This window comes from Capra hircus, chromosome 5 (assembly GCF_001704415.2).
Source record: "Capra hircus breed San Clemente chromosome 5, ASM170441v1, whole genome shotgun sequence".
Classification (NCBI taxonomy): Eukaryota; Metazoa; Chordata; class Mammalia; order Artiodactyla; family Bovidae; genus Capra; species Capra hircus.
In genome coordinates this window covers 90,099,471-90,120,564 of record NC_030812.1, presented here as the reverse complement: position 1 = coordinate 90,120,564, position 21,094 = coordinate 90,099,471, and the positions used below count along the sequence as shown (strand labels likewise).

The following is a 21,094-nucleotide window of genomic DNA, read 5'->3' as shown; positions in this document are numbered from 1 at the left end:
ACCAGGGGTATATTTGCTTCTCTTCTTGTTTTTTGCCTCTCATTCTCAACACTACCAAAACCTTTAATCAGCTGGATTTTATGCATGTATTCTCATTTTAATGTTGTCATTACTTACAGTCCATTAGACACATGTAAAAAATAATATCAAGTTGAACTACTCCTGTATCTCACCGGCACTGGGATAAACAGGTCTCTGACATTTTGAGGTTTACCTCATAGTTTGTTTGTGGTCACACTGCCTGCATCTTAAAATCCCAGTCTTTCAGCACCAAGTATTATTTCCTATTTCTCAATCCCTTGACCTGAACTTTAAAAAATTATTATTTTTTTAATTTGGCATAAGCAAGTCTGCTTTTCCCAGTGACAAGAGTTTCTATAATTCTCAGGGGAAAGTGACCAGTTGTTTTCCAGTCTTACAAACAGAAGCAGCAGGTAAAAAATACCACATGATGGGTTTGCCACTTCCTGCTGGTGAAGGTCATTGACACAGAGTTATGTAACCCTCCACTCAAAATTGAATAGTCCAGCTTTCTCTGAATAGATTAAAATTAAAGTACATGTTAATTTCTCTCCTCAGTTAAAATGATTGTCCCTGACAACACAGGGATAGACTAATTGACCTCTCAGGATCATTATACAACACACTATCATTTCAATTTTGCACTGTGTAAAAAAAAACTTACAAGTTGAGTAAAAACCAGGAGATCACGTCATCATGGGAGAAATGAAAGTTTGAATGAGACATGTTCTATAAGGAAAATAATCACAATGAAATAACTGAGTTTTCTTCACTTAAGAAATTTTAAAGCACAGTCACATAATCTCTCTACAAATCTTCCCTGCTCTGTTTTATTTTTTTATTTATTTTTAAGGATTTTTTTTATGGTAAACCATTTTTTAAGTCTTTATTGAATTTGTTACAACATTGCTTCTGCTTTATGTTTTTTTAGTTTTTCGCCATGAGGCAAGTGGGATCTTAGTTCCCCAACTAGTAATTGAACCCACACACCCTGCAGTGGAAAGCAGAGTCTTAACCACTGGGCTGCCAGAGAAGTCCCTGCTCTGTTTTATTTTGAACAATGAGTTAGACTGATTTTTTTTCGCCTCTTTGAACCAGCATTTATGAGAGAAGCAAATAGACTTCTAATAGAATTCAGTTCAGTTCAGTCACTCAGTCGTGTCCGGCTCTTTGCAACCCTGGGGACTGCAGCATGCCGGGCTTCCATCACCAACTGCCAGAGCTTACTCAAACTCGTGTCCATCGAGTTGGTTAAGAGTATTTGGGATACAAGCAATACAATTTTGACAATTCCTATGACCATACTCCCATTCCTAAAATATATCTTCTCTAGTTATTTAGTAAAAAGTTAACTTCATCTGTGCAAAATAACCTTTCATCATGTATGTAATAGGCAGTAATAGAGTTATATTTGTGTTCTAAAAGTTTTAAATAATAATATCTTTAAAAACAAGTAACTCAGTATTTAAAATGTATGAGAGTGTTGGCAAGCATTGATATGGGATATAGAAATATTCTACCCATCACTTCCTTACCTTATTGAAAACTAAGTAGCCTATTTAACTGTATATTACTGAAGTCCTCAAATTACTGTGAAAATCTCTGAGGTATACATGGGTACATGCTCAGTCGCTTCAGTCATTTCCAGTTCTTTGCAACCTCATGGACTATAGCCCACCAGGCTCCTCTGTCCATGGGATTCTTCAGGCAAGAATACTGGGGTGCCATGTCCTCCTGCAGGGAATCTTCCCCATACAGGGATAGAACCTGTGTCTCCCGTGTCTCCTGAATTGAAGATAGATTCTTTACCACTGAGCCACTGGGAAAGCCCCTCTGAGGTTTACACTCTGTGGAAAATATCTTGAAGTTTTAAACGTGAATGCTTTCATTTGAGGCTTTCCAGTTCACATTCATACAACTCTCTTTCTCCTAGAGCCTTCAAATAATGACATGATTCATTTATTATGTCTGAAATCTCAATCTCATTGAAGGAGTAGATAGGAAACTTTTTCATTGTCTGTTACTCTCCTTACATTGAAAATATAAGTATCAATAGATTATATTTTCATCAATATATCTTTAGCCCATTGAGGTTGTTTTTATGCTTTTCAGAAATAAGAAGTATTATTCCACTTGGTTTATGTTTCCTTGGCAAAAGTAAAAGAGGTGCGAGAAGATTAAGTTGGCTTCATAAAGATGAAAAGGGAGCAAGGCCTTTCCTAAAAAAAAGAAAAAAAGTAGATTCATTCACTTAATTTTTTTAACTTAAATGTGTAGGAACAGAGAGTTCATTCAGAGTTCAGCCCCTCAGTCATGTCCGACTCTTTGCGACCCCATGAATTGCAGCACGCCAGGCCTCCCTGTCCATCACCAACTCCCAGAGTTCACTCAGATTCATGTCCATCGAGTCTGTGACGCCATCCAGCCATCTCATCCTCTGTCGTCCCCTTCTCCTCCTGCCCCCAATCGCTCCCAGCATCAGAGTCTTTTTCAATAAATCAACTCTTCACATGAGGTGGCCAAAGTACTGAGTTTCAGCTTTAGCATCATTCCTTCCAAAGAAATCCTAGGGCTGATCCCCTTCAGAATGGATTGGTTGGATCTCCTTGCAGTCCAAGGGACTCTCAAGAGTCTTCTCCAACACCACAGTTCAAACGCATCAATTCTTCGGCACTCAGCCTTCTTCACAGTCCAACTCTCACATCCATACATGACCACAGGAAAAACCATAGCCTTGACTAGACGGACCTTAGTCAGCAAAGTAATGTCTCTGCTTTTGAATATGCTGTCTAGGTTGGTCATAACTTTCCTTCCAAGGAGTAAGCGTCTTTTAATTTCATGGCTGCAGTCACCATCTGCAGTGACCTTGGAGCCCCCCAAAAAATAAAGTCTGACACTGTTTCCACTGTTTCTGCATCTATTTCCCATGAAGTGGTGGGACCAGATGCCATGATCTTCGTTTTCTGAATGTTGAGCTTTAAGCCAACTTTTTCACTCTCCACTTTGGCTTTTATCAAGAGGCTTTTTATTTCCTCTCACTTTCTGCCATAAGGGTGGTATCATCTGCATATCCGAGGTTATTGATAATTCTCCTGGAAATCTTGATTCCAATTTGTGTTTCTTCCAGTCAAGCGTTTCTCATGATGTACTCTGCATAGAAGTTAAATAAGTAGGGTGACAATATACAGCCTTGACGTACTCCTTTTCCTATTTGGAACCAGTCTGTTGTTCCATGTCCAGTTCTAACTGTTGCTTCCTGACCTGCATACAGATTTCTCAAGAGGCAGGTCAGGTGGTCTGGCATTCCCGTCTCTTGAATAATTTTCCACAGTTTATTGTGACCCACACAGTCAAAGGCTTTGGCATAGTCAATAAAGCAGAAATAGACGTTTTTCTGGAACTCTCTTACTTTTTCCATGATCCAGCAGATGTTGGCAATTTGATCTCTGGTTCCTCTGCCTTTTCTAAAACCACCTTGAACATTAGGAAGTTCACAGTTCACATACTGCTGAAGTCTGGCTTGGAGAATTTTGAGCATTACTTTACTAGCATGTGAGATGACTGCAATTGTGTGATAGTTTGAGCATTCCTTGGCATTGCCTTTCTTTGGGATTGGAATAAAAACTGATCTTTTCCAGTCCTGTGGCCACTGCTGAGTTTTCCAAATTTGCTGGTATATTGAGTACAGTACTTTCACAGCATCATCTTTCAAGATTTGAAATAGCTCAACTGGAATTCCATCACCTCCACTAACTTTGTTTATATTGATGCTTTCTAAGGCCCACTTGACTTCACATTCCAGGATGTCTGGCTCTAGATGAGTGATCACACCATCTTGATTATCTGGGTCATGAAGATCTTTGTTGTACAGTTCTTCTGTGTATTCTTTCCACTTCTTCTTAATATCTTCTGCTTCTGTTAGGTCCAGACCATTTCTGTCCTTTATCGAGCCCATATTTGCATGAAATGTTCCCCTGGTATCTCTAATTTTCTTGAAGAGATCTCTAGTGTTTCCCATTCTGTTCTTTTCCTCTATTTCTTTGCATTGATCACTGAAGAAGGCTTTCTTATCACTTCTTGCTATTCTTTGGAACTCTGCATTCAGATGCTCATATCTTTCCTTTTCTCCTTTGTTTTTCACCTCTCTTCTTTTCACAGCTATTTGTAAGGCTCCCTAGACAGCCATTTTGATTTTTTGCATTTCTTTTCCATGGGGATGATCTGGATCCCTGTCTCCTGTACAGTGTCACGAACCTCATTCCATAGGTCATCAGGCACTCTATTATCAGATCTAGGCCCTTAAATCTGTTTGTCACTCCCACTGTATAATCATAAAGGATTTGATTTAGGTCATACCTGAATGGTCTACTGGTTTTCCCTACTTTCTTCAATTTCAGTCTGAATTTGGCAATAAGGAGGTCACGATCTGAGCCACAGTCAGCTCCTGGGTTTGTTTTTGTTGACTGTATAAAGCTTCTCCATCTTTGGCTGAAAAGAATACAATCAATCTGATTTCGGTGTTGACCATCTGGTGATGTCCATGTGTAGAGTCTTCTCTTGTGTTGTTGGAAGAGGGTGTTTGCTATGACCAGTGCATTTTCTTGGCAAAACTCTATTAGTCTTTGCCCTGCTTCATTCTGCATTCCAAGGCAAAATTTGCGTGTTACTCCAGGTGTTTCTTGACTTCCTACTTTTGCATTTCAGTCCCCTATAATGAAAAGGATGTTTTTTGGGGGTGTTAGTTCTAAAAGGTCTTGTAGGTCTTCATAGAACCGTTCAACTTCAGCTTCTTCAGTGTTACTGGTTGGGGCATAGACTTGGATTATGGTGATATTGAATGGTTTGCCTTAGAGATGAACAGAGATCATTCTGTCGTTTTTGAGATTGCATCCAAGTACTGCATTTTGGACTGTTGTTGACCATGATGGCTACTCCATTTCTTCTGTGGGAAGAAGAAATCTACTGCCCACAGCAGTAGATAGATTAGTTATCTGAATTAAACTCACCCATTCCAGTCCATTTTAGTTCGCTGATTCCTAGAATGTCGAGGTTCACTCTTGCCATCTCTTGTTTGACCACCACTTCCAATTTGCCTTGATTCATGGACCTGACATTCCAGGTTCCTATGCAGTATTGCTCTTTTCAGCATTGGACCTTGTTTCTATCACCAGTCATATCCGCAGCTGGGTAGGAACAGAGAACATACAACAAATGAAAATAATGTGTTTCTTAGAATCTCTGTAAAAGAAAAAAAAAGAATCTCTGTAGCACAATACATAGTGGGCAGAGATGCAAAATTTGGAATGCAAAATGAAACTCATCTATATTTATTAATATTTTGGCTCCTAGGAATTTAATCCTTTTTTTCAGCATTCCACTCTCATAACTTTCTTCTAGTTCCTTGGATGATATATTTTTTTTTCGAGGAGAGAAGAAGACTAGAGACAAGTTAAGAATTAAAGAATCAATCAAAGAGATTTAAAGGAATCAGTCTTTTTTGCTTCAGTGTTTTAGGGCATAATGAAAAGTAAAGTTGAAGCATATTGGAATTAGTTTCAAGGAAATAGAAATTGTCACGTGGCAGAGAGAGTAATCCAGTAATTGTCACTGTTCCATTATCTAGCGAAGTGTCCTTCCCATGTTTCGTTGTACCTCCCCTGTTCATGGCACAAGCAGACTGCCAGTGAGAGAAGTTGGCTTGGGAGACTGCAAGATACAGCTGAACTAATGTTTTTTTATTGACTAGTGCATACTTTGAGCTAAGCCCTTTTGAATTAGAATCACATTAACTTTTTCTATAGTCTGTATAATTCTATAGGTTAAGAGATATTACTTTTTTTTTTTTTTTTAACCTCAACCAGCTTGAGTAAATAGCCTAAGTTACTTGGAAGTTGTAGGGCCGAGATTTGAATCAGAAATACTTGAAAGCAAAATGAAACAACAAAAAAGCACCGTGTTCTTGCCTTTCTGGTATCTTCCTCCAGGTAATCAAGGGGAAGTAATGGAACAAAGAGCAATACACAGATATATGACAGTGTGGGGACATTATCTATTGAAGAAAAACAGAAAAACTTGGGATTGATGGTTGAGTCGCCATTAAGTATACTGACTATTAAATACAATTTAAAAAACTTTGTCTGTATTATAATAAGTCAAAAATAGGCTCTTAGGGTAAGTTATTTGTCATAGAACTTAAGAAGCCTGAAAGAAGAAAGAGTGCATCGTGAACTGAAATGAGGAATAGTGGGTCTCTTATTGATTTTTCACTCTCAGATTCTCATTAACTATCAGATGAATCTTGATGACTGGCAACAAATAAACATTTTCCCCATTCTAGGTAGGATGTTAAACTGCCCAAAGCCATCACACAGATTAGTCTGAAAGGCACTTATTGTTCCTGCTGGAGGTGTTTAAAAAAATCAGCTTTAGATATAAGAATTCTTTTTCTCCTTTTCCTTCAGGCTGCTAAAGGATGCACAGAATGAAGCTTATTTTAAAAGCTGGTATCAGAAGCTATTGGCTGCACTCCAATTCTGTGCAGGAAAAGCCTTGAGGGATGAGTTTTCCAAGGAGCAGAAACTTATCAAGATTCTGGGAGACATTGGGGGAAAAGTCAAGACTGCTAGTGACCCTCAAAGACAGGTTTGTTGGGACATCAATCTTCATTTAATGAAGTTTTGTTTTCTTTTTCATTATGGTTCAATTAAGTTTGAATTTTATAACACTGAAAGTACATTCCTTGACCGCCACTTAGTCATAAGACACTTCAATTAATTCTTTTGATTAAGTTTTTCTTGTCAATTTACTATCCTAATGTTAATTTCTATCACCAGGACACAGTTTTTTAATTTAAATAGCCATGTTGCACAAACAGTACCTGACAAGAGACCAATTTCAAGGCAATTTGACTAAAATGACCAGATGAAGTAATTTCCTCAGAATGGAAGCACAATTCAGACTTACAGAAGAGTACACAAATGGGACTTTTTAAACACCCTTGTCCAAGGGACAAAATTTTGGTTTAAATTTGTCCAACTCTGCACTAACCAAAGTTACATTTTTAAAGGCTTTTTTTTTTTTTTTTTTTTTTGCCACAACAAATGAAATACATGAAACAAATCAATAGTGGTGTGGATAGTAAGACTTTCATGCTAACATCCATGGATGGTAGTCAAAATATTGTACCTCTTCCATCACTGATTATAATAAAGGGCCTGGCTGTTCTTTTTCTTGATCTAGTGGAAGAACACTTGCTCTTTGTAACTGTCTGTGTTACTAGTTCCCTTCATTAGTGATGTTCCCTTCACTGTTACAGACCATTGAGTAGAGTCTCTTAAGCTCATATTCTAGATGTAGAGAGATAGTGAACTTCCATTCATTGGATTAAGAATATCATTCAATAACAAGGACTTACTATGGTCTAGGAGTTAAGGATAAGAAAGAGGACAAAACCATGAATCTTGTCCTCAAGGGAGCTCATGGTCTCTCTCCACCCACTGTTAAAATGATATGAAAATAGTAGGAGGCAAAGTGTCCCAGAACTCTTTCCCAGCACAAGATTTTTCTTACTGGAAATCACTTCATTTGGTAGTAATGCCAAAAGCTGTGCTACTTCACCTACATAGGAAAACATGGAAAATAAAAAGCAGAAGCATGGACTTGTTTTTAAATGGGAGGCATATAATCTCTGGATGCAGAGAAGAGCCTTAAGGCACATAACATGATAAGCAATGCAAAAAATATTTTTATGACTTCTCCATGTTATTGCAAACTCATTAGTTATTGTCTAATGGTAAACAAAAAGTTGAGCACAAGTAAAATAATTTTGCTTAAAATTTACAAACTTAGTGTATAAGTTTGGTCTTTATTTCTTATATTTTAAAGTCCCTTGTGTATTGAAGATGTATACTAGTCAGTACAGTGTCTTTTTTGACCAATTGCATCAAGTTCCGAAGTGATACTGACATCATCCTCTCACATAAATGCATTTCTCTCACCTTGACTGGCTGCTCTTGTGAGAACACCTCTTCACATGAAAACAGGAGGAGAAAAAAGAAGGAGGTGGGAGAAGAATTTATAATTTCTCACAAGTTACTGTAAGCTTTGTTTTTTTCTGTTTTTTTCTTTTTTTAAAGCCCAATTAACAAGACTGGGAAAGGTCAGTTTTCATTCCACTCCCAAAGAAAGGCAATGCCAAAGAATGCTCAAACTACTGCACAATTGCACTCATCTCACATGCTAGAAAAGTAATGCTCAAAATTCTCCAAGCCAGGCTTCAGCAATACATGAACCATGAACTTCCAGATGTTAAAGCTGATTTTAGAAAAGGCAGAGGAACCAGAGATCAAAGTGCCAACATCCGCTGGATCATCAAAAGAGCAAGAGAGTTCCAGGAAAACATCTATTTCTGTTTTATTGACTATGCCAAAGCCTTTGACTGTGTGGATCACAATAAACTGTGGAAAATTCTGAAAGAGATGGGAATACCAGATCACCTAAACTGCCTCTTGAGAAATCTATATGCAGGCCAGGAAGCAACAGTTAGAACTGGACATGGAACAACAGACTGGTTCCAAATAGGAAAAGGAGTACATCAAGGCTGTATATCATCACCTTGCTTATTTAACTTACACACAGAGTACATCATGAGAAACACTGGGCAGGAAGAAGCACAAGCTGGAATCAAGATTGCTGGGAGAAATATCCGTAACCTCAGATATGCAGATGACACCACCCTTATGGCAGAAAGTGAAGAGGAACTAAAAACCTTCTTGATGAAAGTGAAAGAGGAGAGTGAAAAAGTTGGCTTAAAGCCCAACATTCAGAAAACAAAGATCATGGCATACGGTTCCATTACTTCTTGGCAAATAGGTGGGGAAACAGTAGAAACAGTGTCAGACTTTATTTTGGGGGGCTCCAAAATCACTGCTTCTCTGGTGGCTCAGAGGTTAAAGCGTCTGCCTCCAATGTGGGAGATCCGGGTTCAATCCCTGGGTCAGGAAGATCCCCTGGAGAAGAAAATGGTAACCCACTCCAGTATTCTTGCCTGGAGAATCCCATGGACAGAGAAGCCTGGTAGGCTACAGTCCTCGGGGTCGCAAAGAGTCGGACACGACTGAGCGACTTCACTTCACTTCACTTCAAAATAACTGCAGATGGTGATTGTAGCCATGAAATTAAAAGATGCTTACTCCTCGGAAGGAAAGTTATGACCAACCTAGATAGCATATTGAAAAGCAGAGACATTACTTTGCCAACAAAGGTCCGTCTAGTCAAGGCTATGGTTTTTCCAGTGATCATGTATGGATGTGAGAGTTGGACAGTGAAGAAAGCTGAGAGCCGAAGAATTGATGCTTTTGAACTGTGGTGTTGAGGAAGACTCTTGAGAGTCCCTTGGACTGCAAAGAGGTCCAACCAGTCCATCCTAAAGGAGATCAGCCCTGGGTGTTCATTGGAAGGACTGATGCTAAAGCTGAAACTACAATACTTTGGCCACCTCATGCAAAGAGTTGACTAATTGGAAAGGACCCTGATGCTGGGAGGGATTGGGGGCAGGAGGAGAAGGGGATGACAGAGGATGAGATGGCTGGATGGCATCACCGACTTGATGGACATGAGTTTGAGTAGACTCCAGGAGTTGGTGATGGGCAGGGAGGCCTGGAGTGCTGTAATTCATGGGGTCACAAAGAGTCAGACACGACTGAGTGACTGATCTGAACTGAACTGATATCCAGTGAAGAGATTTTAGTTAAAGAGAGCAGAGGTTCCCCTCTGTGATGCTCTTCAGGCAAATCCAAGTATAGAAAAGACAAAGAGGGCAGACAAAAAGAATCCCATTGTAGAACTTTGCCCCATTTCTCCTCCTTGTTTTTCTGGATTCTGGGAGAAGTCAATTCTGTTATTTGACCATGAGCCAGGAGCCAGAGCTGCGAAACTCTTGAGAGTTAGTCAAGCATCATTAATCTGATATCCTCATTTGTAGAAATGTAGTTAAAAGAGTTTTCAAAGTAGGCCAAAAGTTTTTTTTGTTTGTTTGTTTTTTTTAATCATTGCTCTTCCCTCTTTTTGACAGGGAATACACAATTCTTTTTTTTTTTTTTTTTACTGGAGTGTAGTTGCCTTACAATGTTATGTTAGTTTTTTCTGTACAGCAAAGTGGATCAATTACATGTATACATGTGTCCCCCCTTTTTCAGAGTTCCTTCCCATATAGGTCACCACAGAGCACTGAGCAGAGTTCGCTGTGCTGTACAGTAGGTTCTTATTGGTTTTCTGTTTTATACATAATAGTGTATATATGTCATTCCCAACTTCCCAATTCATCCCATCCACTCAGTTCCCCCTTGATATCTGTAAGTTTGTTCTCTACCTCTCAGGGGATACACAATGCTAAAAGTGTTGTTTGGTCTCTGACCTTCCACGTGTGCAGAGGACTGTGGAAGAGAGTAAGTCAAGTATCAGAAATACACTCACTGGCATTTAGTAAACTATTTGTTCATATATGTTACCGTTTCTGACATTTATCAATTGTCCGTAATTGTCTTTTTGTCATCATTGCTCCTACTCTATGTAAATTTTTTTTCTAAAATGTACTATTAGTATCAAGTGTAAATCTGAAGAGTTATAAACTAAGATTTCAGGGAATTACATAAATGGATCATGTTAATAATTCCTTAAAGCAGGGGTTGCAAGTTGCTGGGTCACAGGTCAAGCCCCATGCATCATGTTTTGTTCGAACAGAACAGTACTTTGTTTTGCTTTTGTTTTTAATTTAAAGTGCTTCAGAAAGGGCATTCGATCTTTACTCCCTCATTTTTCCTAGGACTCCCTCTTGTTTTAGCCTGTTGCCTCCTCATATGCCGCTACATCACCCACTGACCCAAAGCATCCAAGTGTGTAACCCCTAAATTAATGAGCTTATATAATCAATAGAAGAAACATATAACTTCAAGGGAAAGTCAAGTTCTTTACAGTTTCAAAAATGCTTTTTCTAATGATTTTTCACAGGAGGTCCTGAAGAAGGAGCTTGGCAGACTAGAAGAATTCTTTTGGTGTACAAAGACCTGTCACCTCCCTCTGAACCCTGCCTTATGCATACAGGGGATTGATGGTGATGTAAGTCGATGTATTCAGTAGATAAGTTGAATATTTTTATTTTGTGTTGTTTAGGTTTTGAAATGCCAAAAACAATTTGTGAATTTTTATTATAATTATTTAAGAAAAATTAATTGAATCTCATCCAAACTGCATGATCTATTTGATGCACTGTGTCCAGTTGGGATCACATTAACTGCATCAGCTATTTCATTGGTTTATTAATAGAAGCAGACTTTCAGTTCATTGAAAAAAATAACGATACTCCTTACTTAAATTGATTTCTTGACTTAATCAAAACTGGTTTGGTGACCCCATGCAGGCTGGTTTAATTTCATGCTTATTTAGATTATGTGTGCACCCTTGCCTAGGATGCGAGTATATCATTAGCTATAACATCTCAGTTTTGATTCAATTTAAAATTCATTGATGTTCATGAGTCATGGTGCTATGTGATGTATTTTGTGATTTTACTCATGCCCAGAAAGCCCTTCTCAGCATCACTGAACTCACAAACCCCTTCTCTGCCAAGTCTCTATCAGTCACACTTGTCTGACTTGGAATCATTCTTTCTCCATGAGTTTTATTATTTTCTTTCTCCAAAACCCAAGACTAGAAGACTCTAATAAAAATGATTGATGTGACATTTAGAAGTGAAGAGATTAAACTTTCATACATACACAGTAAATGTTATATAACTGAAGTCTTAATACAGTCAAGGAAACAAATTTAATAATTAAGGGGAAAATTAGACCATTAGTATGAATAAAAGAGGGCTTCCCAGGTAGCACAGTGGTGAAGAATCTGCCTGCCAAGCAGGATACGCAAGAGACTCAGGTTTGATCCCTGAGTCAGGAAGATCCCCTGGAGAAGGAAATGGCAACCTACTCCAGTATTCTTGCCTGGGAAATCCCATGGACAAAGGAACCTGGAGAGCTACAGTCCATCCATGGGGTTGCAAAGAATTGGACATGACTGATCATGCACACACCCACACAATGCATGAATAGAAAACATTTTGCTAAAAACAATGCTGTCACCTTGACAACTTTTCTGCTACAAAGACACCCTACAAACTTTCCTAATATACTTCATAGATGCATTTTGAATAAAAACAAAACAAGGCATCAACTCCATTAGCTGATATGTCTATCAAAGCTAAAATCAAAATCATCACTGATGTTTTAAAAAAAGTGTAACATTTTTATTATGAGCAGTATACACTGATTAATGCTAAAGATACATGGAAACTCGATATTTCAAAGACAGCATATCTTTTTTTTTTTGGTTATAAGTATTAATATATTTTTATAGCACTACAATCAAATGAAGTTGGGTCCAGTCAACAGTTTTTGAAATGAAAAGGAAGGTTTTTACATAAATAACTAGGTCATTTAAGCAGCCACATGAGTAATACATAGAAAGAACAATGGAGATTGTGGAGGCCAGATGCTATTTTTTATTTTTGCCTTCTTGATTTGTTGTTATTGTTTAAGAAAGAGAAAGATTTTTTTTCAATTAAAATTACCTATCAGTTATGCCTTGTGCAGGTCTTGGGGATGTGGAGCACTGGCTCTCCTGGGTGGCTGTGGGAGTGTCCAGGTGAGCTGGCCGGGCCAATGTCCCCACTAGCCCAGCAGTCAGCATCCAAAGTGCTGTGGCTGAGACCACGCTCCTCCCCTACAGCAACCCACAGCCATCAGCACTTTTCCTGAGGCTGGCAAGTGCCCCAAGTGGAGCCATCTCTTGCCCATATGCTCTGGTCAGCTCTGCTGTGCATATAGCAATGAACAGGGAAAGTGGCAGGTGAAGCTCTCACCTGCAGGATATTTTAGTCTGTTCTCAGTCCTACTGAACAGCAAGGAGGTCTGAAGGGACACACATCACCTCTGAAGGTGCCATAAGTGCAGCAAAATTCTAGTCAGAACCCACATCTGGTTGACCATCAGGGAATCCATACTTGTAAGAACCTCTGGGAATATAATGAGTATGTTAAGAGCCTTAGAGAAACCCCTCAGCCAGTGGTTCATCTGAGCACCCACTGAGGGGACAGATTCTATGAAAGTGAATGTGAGGAGACTTGTCACCACTCCTCCCATCTCAGTAAATACTAGACAGGGAGAAACCTCATCAAGGTGACAGACATGAAAAGCCTTCACTCCTCATTCTCTCAGAGGCACATCAGACAGCCCTTACTGGGGAGAAGTCTTCAGAATATCATGAGTGTGGGAGGCCTTCCTTCAGAGTAGAATCTTTTCACAGCACCAGGCACTTCACACAGGTGACAAATGTTATGTTGAAATGAATGTGGGAATGCTCTCTGTTCTGATAGAAATCTTACTGACCACCAGAAAGTTCACACTGGGGAGAAGTCTTACAAGTGTCAGGAAAGTAGTAAGGCCTTCAGTCAGAGTAAATCCAGTGTCAAATAAGAGAGTCAAGGTCAGTCTTACTTGACGCTGGGTCCTCCATGCCAGGGAACAAGCACATATGTGTTGGCAGTGTAGAAAAGCCTTCAGTCAGACCTCTAAGCTTGTTGATTAGGAGCAAATTCACACCAGAGAAAAGCCTTTTGAATGTGGCATGGCATGGCATTTAGTCTAGTAAATATCTTACTTTATGTTACAGACTTCACACCAGCAAAAGCACAATAAATGTGGAAAATACACAGTTGAGACTCACATCTCATTATATATCACAGAATTCACACAGGTTAGAAGTCCTATGGATGTAATAATGAGCATGGGAAGGTCTTTGGTTATACCGCCAGTCCTCTAGGACATCAGAGATCCCAACTGGGGAGAAAGCTGATAAATGCAGTGATGGTGGAAAAGTCAATACTGAGCTTATCGTGTGTCAGAAGTCACTCTGGAGAGAAGTCCCATGAATAGAGAGCGTGGGAAAGCCTGCATACGCAGTCAGCATTCTAGTTTAATCACCATCAGTTAACTACACTAGGGAGAAGCACTCAGGCCTGGTTCAATCCATTTCTTAAAACATGGCCCTTCAAGACAGAAAGCAAAAGTCTTCTTAGGTTTGGCTAAGCTTTCTTTATAAGAAGAATTCTCACCCCTACCTCTCATTCCGACCACTGATCACAATGGACCATTTCCTATTTCACTAAGGGATGGATGGAATAAGAGAGTGGGAATAACAATGCAATCGTCCTCTATTCCTGGGATAGTAAGGACCAGACTTTTCACTTACTAATAGGTTTCTTTTCCTTTTAACAATCTCTTTTAAATCTATTTCAGCAGTGTTTACTTTACAACAAGAGAAGTCATATCATCCTTTCCCTATTCTACCCTTTCTTATCTTTCTCTATTCCAGCTCCTTTATCTCATCATTTTTATAAACTATACTCTAAGACTTTGATTTATTCTTTCCTATCTCTTGGTTATGGCCTTCCCAGTCCACTTTTAACTTCTACTCTGAGGTGTCTTTGTTTGCCTTTTCCTATCTAGCAAACCTTTTCTTTCACCTGTTTACTAATCTATGTCTTTCACAATCTTCAAATTCAGCTCATCTCTGAACTACTCTCTTCTTCAAATGCTTCCTCATTCAACTATGTTACATTGCCTTGTAAATTATTTTTGACTTAATGCATGTGTGTATACTTTCATAGCAACTTTTCGCAGGCTCTTTCAGAGGTAGATATGGTGCCTCTTTCTATTTGCATATAGATAGTGGTTTGTGCGGGAGAAGGAAATGAGGTCGCACAGAGTTGGACACGACTGAAGCAACTTAGCAGCAGCAGCAGCAGTGGTTTGTGCATACTAGTTGTCAAGTGTATGGCATTTTTGTTGTGACTCTCAAAAAACAGACTGCATCTGAAAACCAAAATATGAAACAATGCAAGCACAATCCTCTCAGTGATGTAATTACAAAGAGGGGCTCAGTCTCTTAGCTCTTTGTCTCTTCCCTGGACTTGGCATGCCTCAAAGACTATCACCTCCCCCCACACCTCTCATCCCTAGAGCTGAATGAGGAGAATTTGAAAACCACTAGTCTAGACTGTGGCCCAATACCAAGCTTTCTAATTGAATACCATGACATAAGGTCATATTCACTGATTGACTGATTCTTGCAGCAAGAATTCATTACTTAACAAGCAGCCTCATCCTTTCACTGTAAAACTCAAATTGATTCAATAAACAAGGGTTTCTGTTTGCTTGGGGATTATGTTAGATTTACATCAATAGGTTAAGAAATAGATCCTTTCCTCTCTTCTACCCATTTCAGACTTCTCAGAAATAATGACATTCAAACTGATCCTTCAAAATGTATTGATGTCATATTTTTACTAAGTTGATAAGTTGAAACTATCAAATCCTTTTCTTTTTAGTATTGATTTAATTCTTCACTGTCAACATGAACTCTCTAATAACCTAAAAACATATAACCTTTAGCACTAGAAGAATTGTAAGCACATAAAAGGAAAATAATGGAAAGCAGTCGATATTGTTTATGATATTGTTCAGCTTTAGGTGAAGATAAAATGTAAAGTATAATTGATAAACATCAGAATAGGAAATATATGTTGTACTGTTATTTGTAAAGATAAGAAAATGTTCATTAACAAAAAGGGAAAAAATGCATTAATCTTTTAGAAGTACCTGATTAATATCAGACATTGTAAAAGCTATTTTATATCCATTAGTTCATATACCTATTACAAAATTGTATGAGGTAGGATTTTTATCCCTATGTTACATTAGGATACAAACATTTATCCCAGTGTGAAATAGGGATAATGAGTCAGACACAACTGAGCAACTAACACACAAGCAAAAACATTTAAGTAATTTGTCCAAGATGTTAACAGTTGATAAGTTGCAGAGTCCAAATTTTTTTAAATTTATTTTTAATTGGAGGATAATTCCTTTGCAACATTGTGTTGGTTTCTGCCAAAGCAATGTGAATCAGCCATAAATATGCATACATACAAAAACAAAACACCAGGAGCTGGCTGTGGCTCAGATCATGAACTCCTTATTGCCAAATTCAGATTTAAATTGAAGAAAAAAGGGAACACCACCAGACTCTTCAGGTATGACCTAAATCAAATCCATTATGATTATATAGTGGAAGTGACAAACAAATTCAAGGGTTTAGATCTGATAGAGTGCCTGAAGAACTATGGACGGAGGTTTGTGACATTGTACAAGAGGCAGTGCTAAAGACCATCCCCAAGAAAAATAAATGCAAAAAGACAAAATGGTTGTCTGAGGAGGCCTTACAAATAGCTGAAAAAAGAAGAGAAGTTAAAGGCAAAGGAGAAAAGGAAAGATATACCCATTTGAATGGAGTTCCAAAAAATAGCAAGGAGAGATAAGAAAGCCTTCCTCAGTGATCAATGCAAAGTAATAGAGGAAAATACATGGGAGCTGTTTTCTGAGATCAGGGGGAAATGTGCACAGTGCCCAGAGATGTGCAGAACCACAGGTGGGGCCTCACAGTCAGATACATATAGAGATATTACTCTGGTCTTGGAATGTATTGCTATTTCCCAGGAGAATAAATCAAGGAGGTGGACTGAGAGCTCTAAAATAACTAAATAACCAGGTTGTTGAGCCACTAACAGGCATAGGCACCTCATCACATAAATGAGATGTGCCACAACAGAAATCAAACCCTGAGCCTTTGGAGTGGGAGCACTGACTCCAAGACCATAGACTACAAGATAACTAATCCTAGGGAGTATCAAATAGAGAGAACTCACACAAAGGAAACCACTGGAATACAAGACCTGACATCACCCAACCACCAGTAGCACCCCATGCAGGACGCCTCATCTAAACAACAAAGTGAAAGTGAAGTCACTCAGTCGTGTTCAACTCTTTGCGACCCCATGGACTGTAGCCTATCAGGCTCTTCCGTCCATGGGATTTTTCAGGCAAGAGTGCTGGAGTGGATTGCCATTTCCTTCTCCAGGGGATCTTCCCGACCCAAGAATCAAACCTGGGTCTCCCAAGTTGCAGGCAGATGCTTTACCAGCTGAGCCACCAGGGAAGCCCCTCTAAACAACAAACAAAACAAAAATACAAACCAAATCATCAGCAGACAGGAGTACCAATCTCACTCAGCCTTGCCCATCAGAGGAAAAACAAACAAACAAAAACTCAGCACAAATCTCACCCTATACACAGTTCACACAAACCACTGGACCAACCTTAGGAGGGCAGAAATAAAAAGGAAGAAAGAATTCAACCTTCTTCAAGGAAAGAATTCAAGTTTCCTCGAAGCCTGGGAAAAGGAGACATCAAATGCAATAACTTTAAAGACAAACTGAAAAGGCAGAGAAATACTGCACAAATGACGGCGCAAACTAGAAACACAGAAGTCCAAATAAACAAAGAGGAAATGGGGAAATTACCTGAAAAAGAATTCAGAATTATAGTAATAAAGATGAGCAAAAACCCCAAAAACAAAACAGAAAAAATGCAAGAATCAATTAACAAATACCTAGAAGAATTAAAGAATAAGCATACAAAAATTAAAAATACTCTAGAAGGAATCAATAAATATCTGAAGCAGAAGAACAAATCAGTGAGCTGGAAGATAAAAGTGTGGAAATAACTTCTGAAGACCAGAATAAAGTAAAAGGAATGAAAAAAACTGAGGATAGTCTCAGAGACCTCTGGGACCATATCAAATGCACCAACATTCAAATTATAGGGGTTCCAGAAGAAGAAGAGAGAAAAAAAGGGTATGAGAAAATTTTTGAGGAGATTATAGGTGAAAATTTCCCCAACATGGAAAAGGAAATAGCCAATCAAGTCCAAGAGGAACAAAGAGTCCCATACAGGATAAACCCAAGAAGAAGCACACCAAGAAACACACTAATCAAACTAACAAAGACTAAACACAAAGAAAGAATATTAAAGTGGGAAGCAGCAAGAGAGAAGCAACAAGTAAACAAATAAATTCAAGGGATTAGAACAAGTAAAATACAAGGGAAACCCCATATGCTTAACAGCTGATCTTTCAGCCGAAACTCTGTAGGCCAGGATGAAATGGCAGGATATATTTAAAGTACTGAATGGGGAAAATCTACAACCAATTACTGTACCAGTCAAGGATCTCATTGAAAATTGATGGAGAAATAAAAAGCTCTTCAGACAAGAAAAAGTTAAGAGAATTCAATACCACCAAACCAGCTTTACAACAAATGTTATACCAACTTATATAGTCAAGAAATACAAGAGAAGGAGAAAGATCTCCAAAATCAACCCCAAACAATTAGAAAAATGGCAGTAGGAACATATATATATCAATAATTACTTTAAACGTAAATGGATTAAATGCTAAAACCAAAATACACAGACTGGCTGAATGGATACAAAAACAAGATCCATATATATGCTGTCTACAAGAAACCCACTTCAGACCTAAAGAAACATATAGATTGAAAGTGAGAGGATAGAAAAATACATTCCGTGCAAATGGAAAGCAAAAGAAAGCTGGACTAGCAATCCCCATGCCAGAGAAAATAAACTTTAAAATAAAGAAGATTACAAGAGATAAGGAAGGACAGTACATAACGATCAAGGGATCAATCCAAGAGGAAGACATAACAATTGTAAATATCTATGCACCCAACATAGGAGCACCTCAATACATAAGACAAACATGAACAGACAGAAAAGGAGAAATTGACAGTAACACAATAATAGTAGGAGACTTTAACACCCCACTAACACCAATGGATAGATCATCAAAACAGAAAATTAATAAGGAAACACAAGTCTTCAATGATCAGTTCAGTTCAGTTCAGTTCAATTCAGTCGCTCAGTCGTGTCCGACTCTTTGCGACACCATGAATCGCAGGATGAAATGGATCTCATTGATATCTTCAAGACATTATATCCAAATGCAAAAGAATACACCTTCTTTTCAAGTTCACATGGTACATTCTCCAGGATAGACTTGGATCACAAATTAAACCTCAGTAAATTTAAGAAAATTGAAATCATATCAAGATTCTTCTCCAACCACAACACTATGAGACTAGATCTTAATTACAAGAAAAAAGCTGTAAGAAACACAAACACATGGAGATTAAACAACACATTGCTAAATAACCACAGGTTAATGAAGAAATCTAAAGGGAAATTAAAAAATTTTTAGAAACAAATGACAATGAGAACATGACAACTCAAAACCTAAGGGACGCAGCAAAAGTGGTTCTCAGAGGGAAGTTTATTGCGATACAATTCTACCTTGAGAAACAAGAAAAACATTAAATAGACAACCTAACTTTATACCTAAAGCAACTGGAAAAAGAAGAAGAAAAAAAATCAGTAGAAGGAAAGAAATCATAAAGATCTGAGAAGAAATAAATGAAAAAGAAATGAAAGAAACAATAGTAGAGATTAATAAAACTAAAAGTGTGTTCTTTGAGAAGATAAACAAAATTGACAAACCCTTAGCCAGACTCATTAAGAAAAAAAGAGAGAAGAATTAAATCAACAAAATTAGAAATGAAAAAGGAGAGGTTACAGCAGACAATGCAGAAATACAAAGGCTCATAACAGACGTTTATGAGCAACTATATGGTAATAAAATAGATAAGCTGGAAGAAATGGACAGATTCTTAGAAAAGTTCAGTCTTCCAAAACTGAATCAAGAAGAAATAGAAATTTTGAACAACCCAATTTCAAGCACTGATATTGACACTGTGATCAAAAATCTCCCCCCAGAAAGACAAAAGTCCAGGGCCAGATGGCTTCACAGGAGAATTTAATCAAAAATTTAGAGAAGAGCTAATGCCTATCCTTTTAAAGCACTTTCAAAAAATTGCAGAGGAAGGAACACTTCCCAATTCATTCTATGAGGTCAAAATCACCCTGATACCAAAACCAGACAAAGACAACACAAGAAAAGAAAACTACAGGCCAATATGACTTATGAACATAGATGCAAAAGTCCTCAACAAAATTTTAACAAACAGAATTCAGCAACACATCAAAAAGTTCATACACCATGATCAAGTTGGATTTATTTCAGGGATGCAAGGATTCTTCAATATACAGAAATCAATCAATGTGATACACCTTATTAACAAATTGAAAGACAAACCATATGATCATCTCAATAGATGCAGAAAAAGCCTTTGACAAAATTCAGCATGTATTTATGATTAAAACTTTTTTAAAAATGGGCATAGAAGGAACCTACCTCACATAGTAAAGGCCATATATGATAAGCCTAAAGCAAACATTATGTCTTTCCTTTTCCCTAAGTCCCTTCGTTAGCTCAGTTGGTAGAGCGGAGGATTGTAGTTGACATTCTAACCGAGAGACATCCTTAGGTCACTGGTTCAACTCCGACTCAAAGGAGACATATCCACTTTTGGACTTACCTTGTGGCTCAGCTGGTAAAGATTCCATCTGTAATGTGGGAGACCTGGGTTTGATTCCTGGGTTGGGAAGATCCCCTGGAGAAGGGAAAGGCTACCCACTCCATAATCTGGCCTGGAGAATTCCTTGGGCTGTGTAGTCCATGGGGTTGCACAGAGTCAGACACGACTGAAGTGACTTAGCAGCAGCAGCAGCAAACATTATTCTCAGTGGTGAAAAACTGAAAGCATTTCCCCTAAGATCAAGAACAAGACAAGGGTGTCCACTTTCACCACTGTTATTCAACATATTTCTGGAAGTCCCAGCTACAGCAATCAGAGAAGAAAAAGAAATAAATGGAATCCAGATCAGAAAAGAAGTAAAGCTCTCACCGTTTGCAGATGACATGATGCTATACATAGAAAACCCTAAGGATAGTATCAGAAAATTACTAGAGCTAATCAGTGAATTTAGCGAAGTTGCAAGATACAAAGCCAATACACAGAAATCACTTGCATTTCTATATACAAACAATGAAAAATCAGAAAGAGCAATTAAGGAACCAATCCCATTCACCATTGCAACAGAGAGAATTAAAAATCTAGGAATAAACTTACTTAAGGAGAAGAAAGAACTGT

General features: G+C 38.2%; 1 protein-coding gene across 1 annotated transcript in view; it reads left to right on the top strand.

Annotated features, from left to right (window-relative positions):
- Nucleotides 1–21,094, top strand: part of PIK3C2G (phosphatidylinositol-4-phosphate 3-kinase catalytic subunit type 2 gamma) — a 470,847-nt gene that overhangs the window by 263,080 nt on the left and 186,673 nt on the right. The window contains exons 19-20 of the mRNA XM_018048420.1: nucleotides 6,483–6,663; nucleotides 11,029–11,136. Coding sequence (XP_017903909.1) covers nucleotides 6,483–6,663; nucleotides 11,029–11,136 — 289 coding nt within the window. The remainder of the gene's footprint in view (nucleotides 1–6,482; nucleotides 6,664–11,028; nucleotides 11,137–21,094) is intronic.